We start from the raw sequence: 15,248 nt of genomic DNA on the forward strand, positions 1-15,248 counted from the left end.
TGGATGTGCTCTTTGGCATAGCCCAGGTCTGGAGTTGATGGAGCCTTTCACTTCAGTCTCATGAGGTTTTATCTCTGCTTGTAGTGGAACTGAGACTGGACCAGAGGAGGTGGAATGATGACCCTGCTGAAGCCATTAGCCAAGCTGCTGTTAACTGAAGTTGGGCAAGGATCTCAGCCAAGGGATTTAGTTGTTTAATTCATGGTAACATGTATTAAAACAAGGTTTTGAAAAAGTTACTCTTTACCTTTGCGATACCATCTCATTCCATCAGTCCTGCACGGGAGTTACTCGGAGTTTACCTTTTTTGGGCAGGTTGGTGAAGGTAGAAGGTTTTAATTTATTTTTCTAATCTCTGTGTTCACACTCCTGGGAAAGAGCTGCAGTCCACAGATACTGTTATTCCTATAAATGAAAAGGAGTTTATCCTAAATCGTCCTAATTCTTTCGCAGTCTGTGGCAGCTGAGCTATCTACCACTGCATCCTGCAGGAAATACTTGGCATACTTGTAAGCTCCAGGGAGAGGAGAACTAGGGAGATAACATCCATTAGTGCTGCTTCTGAATGAGGACTTGCATAAAGGCTTTATCTAAAAACAGCCCAACCCACTATTATATGTAAAGGCTTTTTAGCAAGAGGAATGTGTTGGGAGCATTCGACCTTCATGTCTGTGTGGAGCTTTACTGGGGCGTCCGCCAGAAGAGCTGTTGGTTCGGAGACTCCTAAAACTGGTGTGCTGCCCTGTTAGAGAGCCAACATCTGGACTGTATTTGTTGTGCTACTTTCTCTTCACTGCATGTGTCCGAGTAGATTTTCCTTCCTTAAAATCTAATCAACATCCTGTAATTTGACAGAGATCATGGGTAGTTTGAAGGGCACGGCTGGCGTGTTCCCCAGCCCTGCTGACAATATGAACAAATTGTGGTGGTTTAAAATGTAAATGTATATTCTGCTGTGCTCCTTTTCTTACTTCTCATACCTGCTGGAATAGTTTTAGCATTAAGCATATTTTAATACACATCTAGAAACAGGCAGGACTGCTTTTGCTGTTGCTTGTAGTCATGAGTTATGTAAATATAAACATTGTAGTAAAAGGGAGACTAGAAATAAAGGCTTGAGGAGCAGGAATTGGCATCAGGTCTGGTTTTCTGCTTATCAGTCTTCTCATTTGTCTGGTATGTGGTGATTGGGCTGGGGAGAGATGGGATTTTTCATTGAGAGTTGTAGCGGTCCCAAAATACACCCAGTTTCGGTGCTTCATATTGATGGTATCTTGGCAGAAGCATCCCAAGGTATCCATTAGCTACTTCTCCCAGTAATCATCTCTGGAACCAGCTCTTCAGGTAATACCGTCCAGGTTCCTCCATGCAAAGAGCAGAGCTGGTGTAATGAACACGTTTCAAGGGATGACTCTTCATCTCCAGAAGGTCCTGAGTAAGTGAGTGCAGTGATTTCTGCTCTCTCGTATTCTCTATCATTTTCCCCTTGATGTTTGGCTCGTGAGGAAAAATGGAACAAAAATGGTTTTATACAGGTTGATGCAGCTGCTTCTGAGGGACAGATGCCATTGGTACAGCTGGGTAGCTTGGTTAACCCTCCGAGCTGGGATAGATACCCCAGAGCCTGTCTGCAGAATCACCTTGTGCAGTGTTTTCGGTTCAGAGTTTTCTCCTGCAGAACCTCGGGACTGAGCAGCTCCATCAGTCAAACAGACAAGCTGCTGCACCCTGAGCTTGTGCCCAGCTCTTGTGGGCTGCTCTTCTTGATGGGTGGGTGAAGCTGCTGTGAGTGAGCATCTGTTCCTCCTGCTCATGGCTGGGGAAGGGCACACAGTGCTCTCTCCTAGCAAGAGGTCACCTCTGGTAGTGCTGTTATCCTGTGGGGTTCCCATGATCTAGAAGGATTGGAAGGTAAAAAGAAACAAGATTGTTTTAGAGTCCAGTCTGGGGTGACATCCTTCCTGTATACACAAAGGTGAAAATCTAAGTGCTGTATTGTCTCATTTTTCATTGCCACGGAGCTGCTGCGAGGGCTGGAGCAACTCTGCTCTGGAGCCAGGCTGAGAGAGCTGGGCTGGGTCAGCCTGGAGAAGAGAAAGCTCCTGAAGGGGACACCTTAGAGCAGCTCCAGTGCCTAAAGGGGCTGCAGGAAACCTGGAGAGGAGCTTTGGACAATGGCCTGTAGGGACAGGCCAAGGGCAATGGCTTTAACCTGCCAGAGGGGAGATTGAGATGAGCTCTTGGGCAGAAGCTCTTCCCTGTGAGGGTGCTGAGGCACTGGCACAGGGTGCCCAGAGAAGCTGTGGCTGCCCCATCCCTGGCAGTGTTCAAGGCCAGGTTGGACAGAGGGGCTTGGAGCAACCTGCTCTAGTGGAAGGTGTCCCTGCCCATGGCAGGGGTTGGAACTGGATGAGCTTTAAGGTCCCTTCAGCCCAGGCTGAGATTCTGTGATTTTTGCAGATGGTAAGTGCGAGGTGAGGACAGGGATACTTCTGAGCTGCCTTTGTGCTCAAGAAGCACAGGTCTGATGTAGTAAATATAGAGGTATATGCAGACTGGCTGAGCGCCTGGGTGTGCAGTGTGGGGGAGGAAGGTATCAATGAAAACTGCAGAAGAATGTGCTCAGGTCCCTGCTGGGCAATGGACATTGCTGTTGTGTCTTCACTGGGAAATACACAAGTGCACAAAATGCACAGAAGCACTCTCTGTCTTCCCATGCAAATCCCCATGGTCAAATCCTTTGTAATGTTGCCAGAGGCAGTCGCTGTCTCACCCAAGATGGGATCTTCCTCCAGTAGTTCACTGCCATTGATCATGACAATGCCAGACCCGGTAATCCCTTTGGTGTGTGAAGGTATCAGAAGATCAGAGCCAGGTTTAAAAGCTGTAGTAACCTCCTTTGTGGCTGCAGCCATGTGAACTTCCTCATGTTTCCTGCCTGGACTACCCCGTATGTAAAGCTCACAATAAATTCTGTCTAAACATGTTCTGTCTCTGTGTTACAAATGCAGTGTGTGTTGGCTGTCTCTGTTGACTGGTGCTGTACTGCTCTGCACTGATACATTCAGTTCCTAGTGAATTCATGGAGCCCTGTGGCCATAAATCTCTTTGTAAAGTAGGGAAGAGCCTGCAATGAGCAGCAGAAGGAACCTGTTGAAAATGTGTTTTCCTGGGCTTTGGAACTGGCTGCTACAGGCTCTGAGTGTCCCCATCCCCTTGGTAGTTCTCATAACCAGTTCCTGGTATGTGAAATGTATTAAAATGATCATAAATATCAAAATGTGTCTGTAGAGATGTCATGAATTAAAAATCAATATATGTATGTTCACTCTGAAAAGTTCAGTCTGTGGCAGGGGCTGAGCCTGTTTCTTGTTCCTTAACGTAACAAAGGAATTCAGGGTATAATCCAAGCTTTTAGTCAAGTTACTGTTACATATTGGATCAACATCTCAATGCTATGGAGATCTTTAGGGTGAAGGAAGTCATTTAAACGAATATCTTGTAGTCCCTGCCACATGGGTGCTTTTGGGTTCAGGTGGGTAGCAAAGGTCTGTTGTGTGGTGAAAGCTGTAAGTGAAATGAAATGAGGTTGCTGCAAACAAAGGATTGATCCCTTGTTGGAAATGAATGTTGAGGAAACTGTCTGACATGTTTTGCAGAGGTGAATCTGGTGCCGGGAAGACTGAAAACACTAAGAAGGTTATTCAGTACCTTGCTCATGTTGCTTCCTCCCATAAAGGAAGAAAGGACCATAATATTCCTGTAAGTTCGGGTATTTTCTCACTTGTTTATCACTCTTTTTAAAGCTCCCATCTTTACATTAAACCCACAACTCTTTGTTAAGAATAAGCTGTATTACAATCCACGTAACTTTGTCTAAACTGTTACTTTCTCTTTAGTAGTAGCTAAAATGAGCAGTTACATCCAAGCTTCCAGTCAATGTTGGCTGTTTAGCTTCTGTTGGGAAATGAAAGGCTTTATGCAAGCATCGCACCTCGGAGCAGGAGCTTTCTGCTGCAGTAACGCCAGTGTTCAATAAACAGAATCACCTTGGGTAACTGTTAGTGCTTTAGTTCCCACTAGATGCGCTTTTCAGTGCTATGCTTGTGAACAAGCTTTCTGTTCTTCCACAGATTAACCTGTAGATGGAAAAATCCTCAAGCTCAAATGCTGCTCTAGACTTGCTATATCTAGAGGCCAGCAGCTAAGATGGAGCTCAGATTTTAGAACATTAAACCCAAGAGCGTACACTTGTATGTCAGAGAATCTTGGGGGTTTTGGTAACGGGTCACTCGCTCTGATTTATCTAAACCTTCCTTTACATTTCCAGCCAGACTTAAACATTTGCATTGAATTTTTAGCAATTGTTTGCTTTAAAAGATATGGCTGGTTTTGAATATCTGTTGCTATGAGCACTTGTGTCTCTTTGTGGTGAGGTATTAATTCAACCTCAATTACACTATGTTCACAAACCATATACATGAGGTGCTTAATGACATGGGTTAGTGGTGGCCTTGGCAGTGCTGGGGAATGGTTGGACTGGGTGAGCTTAAAGGTCTTGTCCAACCCAGTTGATTCAAGGCCAGATTGGACACAGGGGCTTGGAGTAACCTGCTCTAGTGGAAGGTGTCCCTGCCCGTGGCAGGGGGGTGGAGGTGGGTGGGCTTTAAAGGTCCCTTCCAACACAAACTAGTCTGGGATTCTGTGATTCTGAGTTTCCTCTGTTGTTTGGTGTGTGGCTGCATCACTGGTATGAAGTGAAGGCACAGACAAGAAAGGGGAAAGCTGGACTGGACAATATCAGTGAAGGGAAGGATGAGTTGCCCTTTTTAATGCAGCGTTGGCTAATTCCATTTAAATCCCTGGTTGAATTGCAGCTGCATTCCCTACTTACCAGTGTGGTTGAATGGGATGGGGGTGTTCATCTCAAAAGTTTTGAAGATGTTTGTTGGAATCAGCTGCTTTATGAACTGTCAATGACTGTTGTGTTAAGGACTGGAAAAGGTTTTATTCATTGTAAAACACAGTTTGGGCACAAAGAAAGCAGGGTCCTATCTTGAATAAAGGTCCAATACTTTGATCCTGCACTTCATCCCTTGCAGTACCTTAGTGAGCCCTGGATTAAACATATGTTTACCAAAAATGCAGAAGGTTTGTGTAACCAGAACGGTTTTGAAACCGCCAATAACCCTCCCTTGTTCTGTAACAATTAATTTTTGCAATATATTGCAAACATTTTGCATATATTGCAAACAAAGCATGTCTGACCCACACACCTACTGCTCAGGAGTCAGGAAGTGTCAGAACTGGGCTGTTGGCGCAGTCAGGTTTGTCCCTATTGGCATATTCAGTAGAAGACAGCAGCGGGCTGCTGGGATCCACAGGGCCCGTCCATCTGTACGAGCTTTGTGAACAGAGAAGATGCTAAATAGGCTTCTTCAATTAACTGCTAGTGATGGATTTACCTTTATCCATCCTGTTACAAGGACCAGCCACATGTCTTGCTGAGGCTGTTCTGAATGCTGCATGGAGTGTTTTTAGGGAGCAATTTGTACGCTGATGGATGAATACTCATCTCCCCAGGCCTGTTCTGAAGTCTGGGGTTACCTTTGCTTTAGCCTGACAGAGTGCTGTAAAAGCATTGCAAGCAACAGTGACCCCTCCAACCCTGCTGGCACCTCTGGCTGTGGCCAGCATAGTGCTGATGTTCTGCCCTGCCATGGGTGCTCACCCAGTGTGTTCTCCAGCAGTGCTGGTAGTGAAACGTTCAGCTTATGTGAGGAGCATCACACAGGAGCTCTGCCCGTCCCTTGGACAGCCCCATCACGTTTGGCATTCAGCTAGCTGCTTGTCCATGACGCTTTTCTTTCCCAATGGCCTCTTTCCTAATAGTTGTTTTCCTCAGTGCAGCTTCCAGTATCTGAAGGGGGCTACAAGGATGCTGGAGAGGGACCTTCTTCAGGGACAATAGTGACAGGACAAGAGGTGATGGGTTCAAAGTGAACAGGGGAAGTTCAGGTTAGATATAAGGTAGAAGCTCTTCCCTGTGAGGGTGCTGAGGTGCTGGCACAGAGTGCCCAGAGAAGCTGTGGCTGCCCCATCCCTGGCAGTGTTCAAGGCCAGGTTGGACACAGGGGCTTGGAGCAACCTGCTCTAGTGGAAGGTGTCCCTGCCCGTGGCATGGGATTGGAGATGGATGAACTTTAAGGTCCCTTCAACCCAAACCATTCTATAGTTCTGTGGCACTTCACCTGCAGAGAAACCCTGCATGTCATCTGCGGTTGGGGTCCTGTGGGGAATGGAGCCAGTAACACATGGTAAGCACATGTGTGGTAAGAGGGTAGAATCACAGCACTGAGCAACCTTAAACACCAGCATTTCTTAGTTTTGGAGTGTTTGAATTTGCAGCCTCACAGTCTCATTTCCTGTTTAATCCCAAGGAACGTTAAAGGTGGTGTCTTAGGCACTGTGCTGGGAGGTGTGGGCAGCTGGTGGTGGTGAACGCGTAGAAGAGAAGCTTCAGTAGTTGTGGGACTTGGCAGAGCTGGGTGAGAGTGGGGTAATTCCTGAAGGTGGGAATAGAGGCTTTCAGAGCTGAGTCAGGGAGAAGGGAGAAGGCCTTGGTGGTGAGTTATAAACACAAGCTCTTTGGAAGATGGGAGGTGGATGACTGTGAGTCTGAGCTCTTGCCTGCATCGTGCTTGGTGGAGTCAGAACTGGCACAGGTACAATCCCAGCAGTCAGGTAGTAAGGGTGAGAAGACAGAAGATACCTGTTGTAGCTGAAAGCTTTAGTTTCACATCCAGCAAACTGAGCTCTAAGGAGTGTGGGGGAGCGGGTGGTAGTACTGAGGACTTTCCCAGTAAACCTGTGCATTTTGTCTGCACCAAACATACTGTATCTTACACCGTTGTTAACAATGCCATGTGTGACACGGGCAGCAGTGAGCCTTTAGCTTGGGCACCTTGGACCAAAGCTGACCCACGGTGGTATCTGCTGCTCTGGGCAGGTGTCCCCCGTCCCAGCGCCACAGAGGAGCCTCTCACCTCTGCTCTCAGTGATTCTTCCGTAGGCTCAGGAGGTGAGGAGAAAAGGGTATTTAGAATAAAATGAGAGGAGGAGAACAAGGACAGGTAATTGGTGAGGCTGATGTGTCTAGAGAGAGTTTTGGACAGGTTGGACAAGGATAGTAGGGAGGACAAGAAGACTTGTCAGCTGCTTCCCTTTGGCTTGTCACTCCCCTGCATATGAGTGAGATGGGAATGAGGGAAAAGAATGAGGTGGTGGTGTTAATGCAGGTGTTAGGGTTACTTTAATATGGTTAAGAAGTGAGTCTTAATTCTGATTCTTGGGTTCTGCTTTATTTTCCACATTTGTGGTTTTGGATGGGAGGGAAGTCAGTGCAACATGCAAAAATAGTTAAAAAGTCAGAACAGCATCCCTGGCTTTCCAAAAGGAGAAGTGCTGGTTGCCTCTCACTGCCTGGGGACTGCCAGGGACTTGCATGTTCTACAGGCTGTGTGAGGCTGGGGATGCTCTTGGCCATGCCTGGATCCTGTTCATGGTCAAATACATGACAGCAGATGGTTTCAATCATGGCAGTATGAGAAGCAGGTGAGTTTTATACATAACTGCATCCATCCACCACTGCTACCTGCATGTCCAGTCATCCTGGTACAGTGCATCCCTGGTTCAGATGAATGGACTTAGACTTCTGTTCATTCCCTCTCTACCCAAAGCCTTCCCCCCCAAACCCTCTTTATTGTCACTAAATAATGACTGGTACTTTCAGGTTAGTGGTTGCCTTCAGTGACTGCATTGGCCTGAATGTACCTGAAATGCTGAACTGTTTCATTTGTTTGAGTCATTACAAAAGAAACAACTGGTTTTGAAGTAGGATCTGGGGTAGGTTCACTCAGGCTGAAGCTTCCCTTGGTGAGGATTTCCCAAATGGGCTTTAGCTGCCCTCATTTAACCACAGGGAAGGGAAATGGGTCTGATCATGCTCAGTTCTGTTTCTAGTGAGGACAGAAAGGGACACCCCGAGGGAGCAGTCCTTGTGCCCATCCTGCGCCGGTGGTAGCTCCATACTGAAACATCTCATCTTTGATTAGAGGCCTGAGGTGGTTTCTGACCAGGTATAATGCAGCTCTGCAAACTTCACATCCACCAGCTGAATGAGCCAAGCCTTTGCCAGCTGCTGTACAGGCAGAATCTGTTGTTCTGTGCTAAACCAGTGCTGGTTCTTTAAGACAAGGTATAGCTGGAGGAAGCGTGCATCTGGCCGGACATGGCAAACTGCACAGGCTCCATGGTTCAACACAAGGTTTTCCCCCTGGCATTCTGATGGGAAGCTCAGGATTCTTAAACTTGCAGACTGAGCCAAGGAAATAATAATGGAATCAAATATTCCTGCAGAAACTGTGCAGACTTGAACTTGGAGGGAGTTTGTTTTGCTCTGGTACATTCACGTTCCCATTTCCCTTCTGCCTGGCAGGACTTGAAGCTTTTCTTACGATTATACTGCTGCTCCTGTGGACAGTCATTGCTGAAAGCTTTGGTCTCACTTGTAGGTTTGCATCCTTAAACACCTGAAGTGCAGTGCACAACCCAACCGCAGAGTCCTCAGGAATTGCCATCCCCTGGTCCTTTCCCAACCTTTTTGATCCTTGAGGAATAATGATCATCTCATCCATACAGAACCGCCTTGTAGGGACTGAGGGTGTAGAGGAGGTTACTTGGGAGGGGGGTTATTTGCAGACCTGCAGAAAGCCATGCACAACGAATGGAGCTGCTGCCCTTCTCCTGCTGCTCCAGGTCCTCTGGGCTCTTGTGTCGGGAATTGCTCCTTTGCACAAAGACAGGTTTTAGCATTTTGCACATGTGGAAGATTTCATTTTCTGAAATGAATGTGAACAGTTGCTTTGAAGTGAGTCTCTAGTTAAAGTGAACCGACTGCCATTGCTAATTGGGGATGTAACCTGCAGCTGGAATGCTTCCTTGCTAACATGTGCGTTTGTTTGTTTGCAACGAACAGCCCGAATCACCCAAACCCGTGAAACACCAGGCAAGTGGCTTTCTTTCTGCTTTTACAGTTACGGAGGTGAACAGAGATCTGTGCTTCTATTTCCTGTCAATCTGTACTTGTAACACGTGGAGGGACACAGCCAGGAGAGAGCTTTGCAGATCCTCAAGTGGCTTGTAGAGAATCGGCAGGTGCCAGGTCCCTCAATACAGCAAAGCTCATCTCAATGCTTCCAAGTGGTGTCATTGGCCTGAAGCAAGGGATTGACCCCCTGTCCCTGATAAACCATGTGTATGCCTGGTTAATGTACTCCTGAGGGAATGCAGAACACTTTGATGTCAAACAAAGCACTAAATAAGAGAAGGGTTAATAGAAGCTGCAAAATTCTTTTGATTAACATGCTATTTTGTCTGAATATTTTGATAGCTTCTCAGATAAAATGATGAAGACTTTGACATCAAGGCTGAGATAGCTGGGCTGGGTCAGCCTGGAGAAGAGAAGGCTCCTGAAGGGGGGACCTTAGAGCAGCTCCAGTGCCTAAAGGGGCTCCAGGAAACCTGGAGAGGGGCTTTGGACAATGGCCTGTAGGGACAGGCCAAGGGCAATGGCTTTAACCTGCCAGAGGGGAGATTGAGATGAGCTCTTAGGCACAAGTTCTTCCCTGTGAGGGTGCTGAGGTGCTGGCACAGGGTGCCCAGAGAAGCTGTGGCTGCCCCATCCCTGGCAGTGTTCAAGGCCAGGTTGGACACAGGGGCTTGGAGCAGCCTGCTCTAGTGGAAGGGGTCCTTTGCCCATGGCAGGGTGTTGGATCTGGATGGGGTTGGAACTGGAGGAGCTTTAATCTCCCTTCCAACACAAACCATTCCATGATGATGAAGTATAAAAGGCTTGGCATAACCAATCATCTGAAATGAAACGTTTCCCTCGCTCTCTAGGGTAAGTTATGTGAGCAATGTGGTATCTGTTCAGTGCTGCCACCTGAATTAATGTTTCCTCGGTGGAGCTTCAGCTGCTTTTACTGCTCAGGTCAGATGGAGCTGCCCTGCAGATAAGGCTGCCTGTTTCCTCCTCCCTGTGTCCCTGTTTCCTGTGGGCAGGAGCAGTTGATCTGTCCTGGACCACCCCGTTTGGCAGGGCAGGAGCTGCAGAGGCCCATGGAGAGGAGGTTGAGTGGACGCTGAGGGTAAAGCTTTGAAAGAAACAATTGCTGCCAAGTGCTCTGCAGGCTAAATGCTCCACTCCCTGTCCTGAGGTAGTAAGTGATGCCTTTGTCATGGGCATGAGCTGGTAAATAGAGAAGCAGCTTTGCAGCAGCTCCATATGCTACAAAGCAAGGCTTGCTAACTCAAGAAGCCACCATGGGTTAGCTCAGGTGGTTGTACTCTTCCCCTTCCATTTCTCTGGAATCTGACTGTAGAACAGCCTAAGCTGTAGCAGGAAGGAAAATAATAAAAGAAACTTCAAGCTGGGTCTGGTGTGTTAGAAGGAGAAGCCATCACATGGACAGCTGTGGTGCCTCTGCTGGTGTGTGGTAACTTGCTGGACCTCTGTAACCCAGCCCTGCGTCTCACTTTCAGAAGCTACAGACAATTCAACCTCCCTCCTTGCAAACCTCAGTCAATTCTAAGGGGTTTTTACGACATTATTTCTCTGTTCCAAAAGCAGAGGGAGCAGGGTTTAGTTCAAGCCTCCTGCTCAGAGTTCCCACGTCTGTGTGGAAACAAGCCGTTTGTTGGCACTTTCAGTGTATCAGTGGAAACGTGCTAATCCAGAAGTGTCGATACTGCATAAACCATAACCATTAACATTTCTGTTTCGATGTCATTTTGGACTACAGCATGGATCCCTGTTGTATGTGAGTAGCATGTGGCTTTCCTGGCCCCACAACAGCTCCAGCCACAGGATGCTGGTTGTTCTGAAACTGAGACAAGAGCCTGTCCTTAATTTAATGTTGCCCTGCATGAAATGTTGCATGACTTGACTTTATCCACATTACTGTGACACTGCTTTTTCCAAGTTCTGGTTAGCTGCCTGTGCAGGAGATACACCTACAGGCAAACCACCCTCTTCCCAAGCAGTGAATGCTTCTAGAAACCAGGGTGGTTTTGGGCTCTGAAGCAGTGCATCCAACAATGAAAACTACTCAGTTGGAAGCTGTTGAACACGGTGAGAGAGGTTTGGTGTTTCTTAGTGATGGCTGTGACAAGCCTGGTTGTGAGCACAGGCCACAGCGGGTAGATGGGCTGTGAGTGCTTGGGTTGTTCTCGTGGTTTTCACCCACATCTGAGGACCCACAAGAGAGACGTGGAGCTGTTGGAGTGAGGCCAGAGGAGTGGATGTAGATGATCTCTTAAGTACTCTTCCAACCCAAACCATTCAGTGATGACCCAACTGAATGTTCTCATCAGATCCTCAGAGATGATCACAGAAATGACCTGTAAGAACTTTTTGTATTCAGCTGGAGGATTTGAGTGCAGTCATTTCACACAGCCTTGCCCACATTCCTCTGCACGTATCCCAGGGAAAGCTGGGGCACACAGAAGCACACTCAAGCCCAGGTACAGCCTGTGGTGCTGTGATTCCCAGCTGATGGTCCGTGGAGGAGCCCCGTTTGAAGGCAGGCTGCTTGCTTTTCCAGGATAGCCAGGACCTGACATGTGAGCTGTGGTGAATACAGGCCATGGGGTTGATTTTGAGCTGTGCTCTGTGCCGTGAGCCAGCTTCTTGGCTTTATACGTGGTGTCCTTGCAGGAGTCGACTGCACCGTTGGGAGAGGGGAATGATGGAATCATGCGAGCGAATGTTTCCCCGAGCTGATGCCTTTACATGGGAAACTTTTAGACTCTAAGTATTGTACATATAGTGCTTGGAACAGAGCTATTTTTTCTCCAGTTGTGGGGTTTTTTTGGTCAATCTAAAAGCACTCCTCAGAACTGTATTGTTGGCAAACCCAGTGTACAGTGTGGAGGCTCTGGGGCCCGAGTGGTGGTTGCTGTGCTCTGGGCTAAGGGTCACACATTTGTTTCTTCCTCAGTTACTTCAGAATCCAGAGAATATGTAGTTCCAAAGGGAATATAATTGGAAGTCAAGTTTTGAGCCAAGAACTTGAGATGACATTAAAGAAGCAGCAGCCAGGAGTTTCCAGGGGGACTTGAAATATATTTCAATGTCTAAATAAAATCCTCTCTTAGGTGTTAAGCAATGAAGTTTAAAAATTCCTGTTAGAATTGACCTTGTGGAATCCTTGAGAGACTTCAGTTTCCTGTGCTCTGATGCTCAGCCTGGGACCTCTATTCATCTATGCTATAAATAATTGGGAAAAGCAGGTTTATGCACACAATCACCAGTTTTTGAGACGACGTTCCAGACAGCTTCGCTTTCTTCTTAGTTGTTTTACACCCATCCCTCAGAGCAGGAAGACAACATCATGTTTTCCTATGTTCATCCATGCCTCCCGGGCTCATGGAAGCAGCACAGACTTTTTGTGTTACTAGATCTCCTCATGGACAGCAATCCTAAAAGCTGTTGGGCAATTTCCTTAAGAGAAGTGCTGTGATTCCTACATCCATTGGCTTGAATGTCAAAACACGCTTAAAGAACTGCATTAAACCCCTTGAATGGAGCAATCTGAATGTGATCTTTGTACCTGGTGTTGCTCTGTCCCTATTCTGGCACGTTCTGGGGTGCATTTGAGGTGTTGCAATAATCCCATGTGTGGCTGACTGGAAGTGAGGATCTCACTGATTTGAAAGTAGGTTTGAAACTGGGTATTTCAAAGTAGCCAATGCGGTAAAAATCTCTAAATGGGAAGTTTGGGAAAAACCTTACACTTAAACCAGTTACATTAGGTTTTGCCCCTAAAGCGCTTGAAGTCTGTGCCTAATTTCATTAGCCCTAAATGTGAGTTTTCTTTTCCGTGTTCAATGATTCCCAGCATCCATCAAGCCCTATTCAGTTACTGCTCTGTGTGTGTGCTTTAAAACCAAAACCACCACCAAACCCCTACAAACCAACAAATACCCCCAGACCCACGTTCTTTACTGGATGGAGGAGACTAGCAGCAGATTTAGAAGTGAGGGGAGAAATGAAAGGCCCTTGTGAAGGTGTCCCTGTGTCATGGCTCTCAGGAGGAAGCAGGACGTGGGAATGTCACACGTGCGCTGTGCTGATGTCTGTCTCTTTTCTCTTCGTGTGGCTTTCAGGGGGAGCTGGAGCGTCAGCTTCTTCAGGCGAATCCCATTCTGGAATCCTTCGGGAATGCCAAGACAGTGAAAAATGACAACTCTTCCCGCTTTGTGAGTTACTCCTTCTCTCCTTAGAGTCTGGAAATCTGGGTTATTGTTTATGGAGAAAATGTTTGCTCAGGATTTATCTAATATCAGAAGCTCTCTTTGTTCTGTCATCATGAGATGAATCCAGGTTCCCTCACATCCCTTTCAGCACTGTGCAGGGGCACAGAAGGCTCACCCTCACTGGTTCCTGGCAAAACTTGCTTGAATTTTACCCAGTTCCTAATTTTAACCATCCTTGAGCTGACAGTGGTGTTCATGCTACAACAAATACACTGTGCCACAGAGCTGACCTGTGCCTTGCAGGCACAAACTGCTGCTGAACTGTCAAGAATGAATAAGGTGTATAGCATCAATGTGGAATTTAGCTAAATACGGAGCCTTCTTGTCAACAGCTGCCACTTTATCAATTGATTGGTTTAGAGAGAACATCCTCCACTTTTGGAAAAGCTCAGAAGTTGCCTGTAAACCCCTCTATCAAATCCCATGTCCTTCTGTCCAGCTGATTTACTGGAGGGAAGTCTAAAGGGTAGCGTGGCTTTTCCTCCATCCAGAGTATTGGGCACCTTCTGAAAACTTCCTTCCCTTTGAAGGGGGGCAAAAAGCCACACTGCCTTTTTGACTTCCCTCCAGTACATCCTCGTTCAGGGGAAAGCTGGGGTTAGCACAACTTTATAACTGTAGAGGAGGTATGGAATAGTTCTTCTTGTAAGAACAAACGTGAAATGTACAGAACAAATGAAACATTTCTTGGCTGCCTGGATGTTTCAGCAGTTGCTTGGATTTGTAATGTATGAACTTGGCTCTGGTGATAAGGCCTCTGGAAAACTGTATGACTAAATCCCTCTGCCTTTTCAGTCGAGCAGGGAGAGCAGAGCTCTGACGAAGTTCAATGTTGATCGTTTTACAGCCACGTTATTTACAATATTGCTCGATGCTTATACGTGTTGGGTGTAGGATTTGTAATAACAACAGGTTTCACTGCACAATGAATCTGCTTTGTTACATGGCTTGAATCCACCAAAGGCTGTGCTAATTTAATGAGGATACTTTATTCCTAAGAGATGGTAGCATCTGGTTTGTGTTACCCTGGCGTCCACAATGCCATCGTGAACACGATCACTCGGATGTTCCAGCTCTGGCTTTCTAAAGAAGCAGGTTTAATACACTCCGGATGGTGGCATCTCCTGCAGGAAAAATAATCTTTAGTAACAACCACTTTAAAACCTGACTTAAAAAATAGATCTGTCCTCCCCCCAGGGGAGAAGGGCTGTTGTGTTCGGCCCCTGACAGCTTCACTGTGCCCGAGGAGGAGGCTGGGCTGTGCCCTGTGTGCTGGTAGCACCAGGCAGGGCTGAAATATGGCCAGTGTCAAAGCAGGGTTCATTCGTTTTTCCCTCTACCAAAGGCAGCGTTCTCTTGTGGTTCAGGAAAGAAACTCTCTCAGTGGATAGGAGACAGGGCCTTGCTGGGTTCGTGGTGCAGAACTAACTGCTTCCTTCTGATGTGGTTTTTCCAAAGCCATGTACTCAGTGCTGCAGTGATAATCTAAATAGAATTCAGTTGTTACATGACCACCACTACAGTCTCTAACAGATAAATTAAAGATTTCAGAGCCAGAATTGCTTGTGGAGCTAGAAGGGTGTATTAATATTCTTCTTTTAAGAGGATAAAGTAGGTAAGTGACTTCTCCAGTACAGCCTTTAGTGCTGATGAACCTCTGAATCAGGGAGCATGTGGGTTTCCCCTTCTGGTGCATCAGCTTATCCAAGGACTGCATTTCCTCTCCGTTATTTCTGTCCAAGGAACTGGTAACTTGCCAGCAGACATTAGATAACTTGTGAGAGTGAAACAGAGTGAAGTGACTCTGAGTTACACCAGAAAAAGCCCCACACTAGACCCTACATAGTCCTTCATGTCTGGTCCTCCATGTA

At 46.8% G+C, this 15,248-nt stretch overlaps 1 protein-coding gene across 3 annotated transcripts in view; it reads left to right on the forward strand.

The window, feature by feature from the left end:
- The window catches only part of MYH10 (myosin, heavy chain 10, non-muscle), a 90,845-nt gene that overhangs the window by 36,848 nt on the left and 38,749 nt on the right, over positions 1-15,248 (forward strand). For 2 of the 3 annotated variants that reach the window (XM_010015918.1, XM_010015919.1), the window contains exons 4-6: positions 3,660-3,762; positions 9,038-9,067; positions 13,228-13,320. In XM_010015918.1, coding sequence (XP_010014220.1) covers positions 3,660-3,762; positions 9,038-9,067; positions 13,228-13,320 — 226 coding nt within the window. The remainder of the gene's footprint in view (positions 1-3,659; positions 3,763-9,037; positions 9,068-13,227; positions 13,321-15,248) is intronic. The other variant, XM_010015920.1, reaches the window with a different exon arrangement.

The sequence above is a fragment of the Nestor notabilis genome, unplaced genomic scaffold, assembly GCF_000696875.1.
Source record: "Nestor notabilis isolate BGI_N333 unplaced genomic scaffold, ASM69687v1 scaffold4586, whole genome shotgun sequence".
NCBI lineage: Eukaryota > Metazoa > Chordata > Aves > Psittaciformes > Psittacidae > Nestor > Nestor notabilis.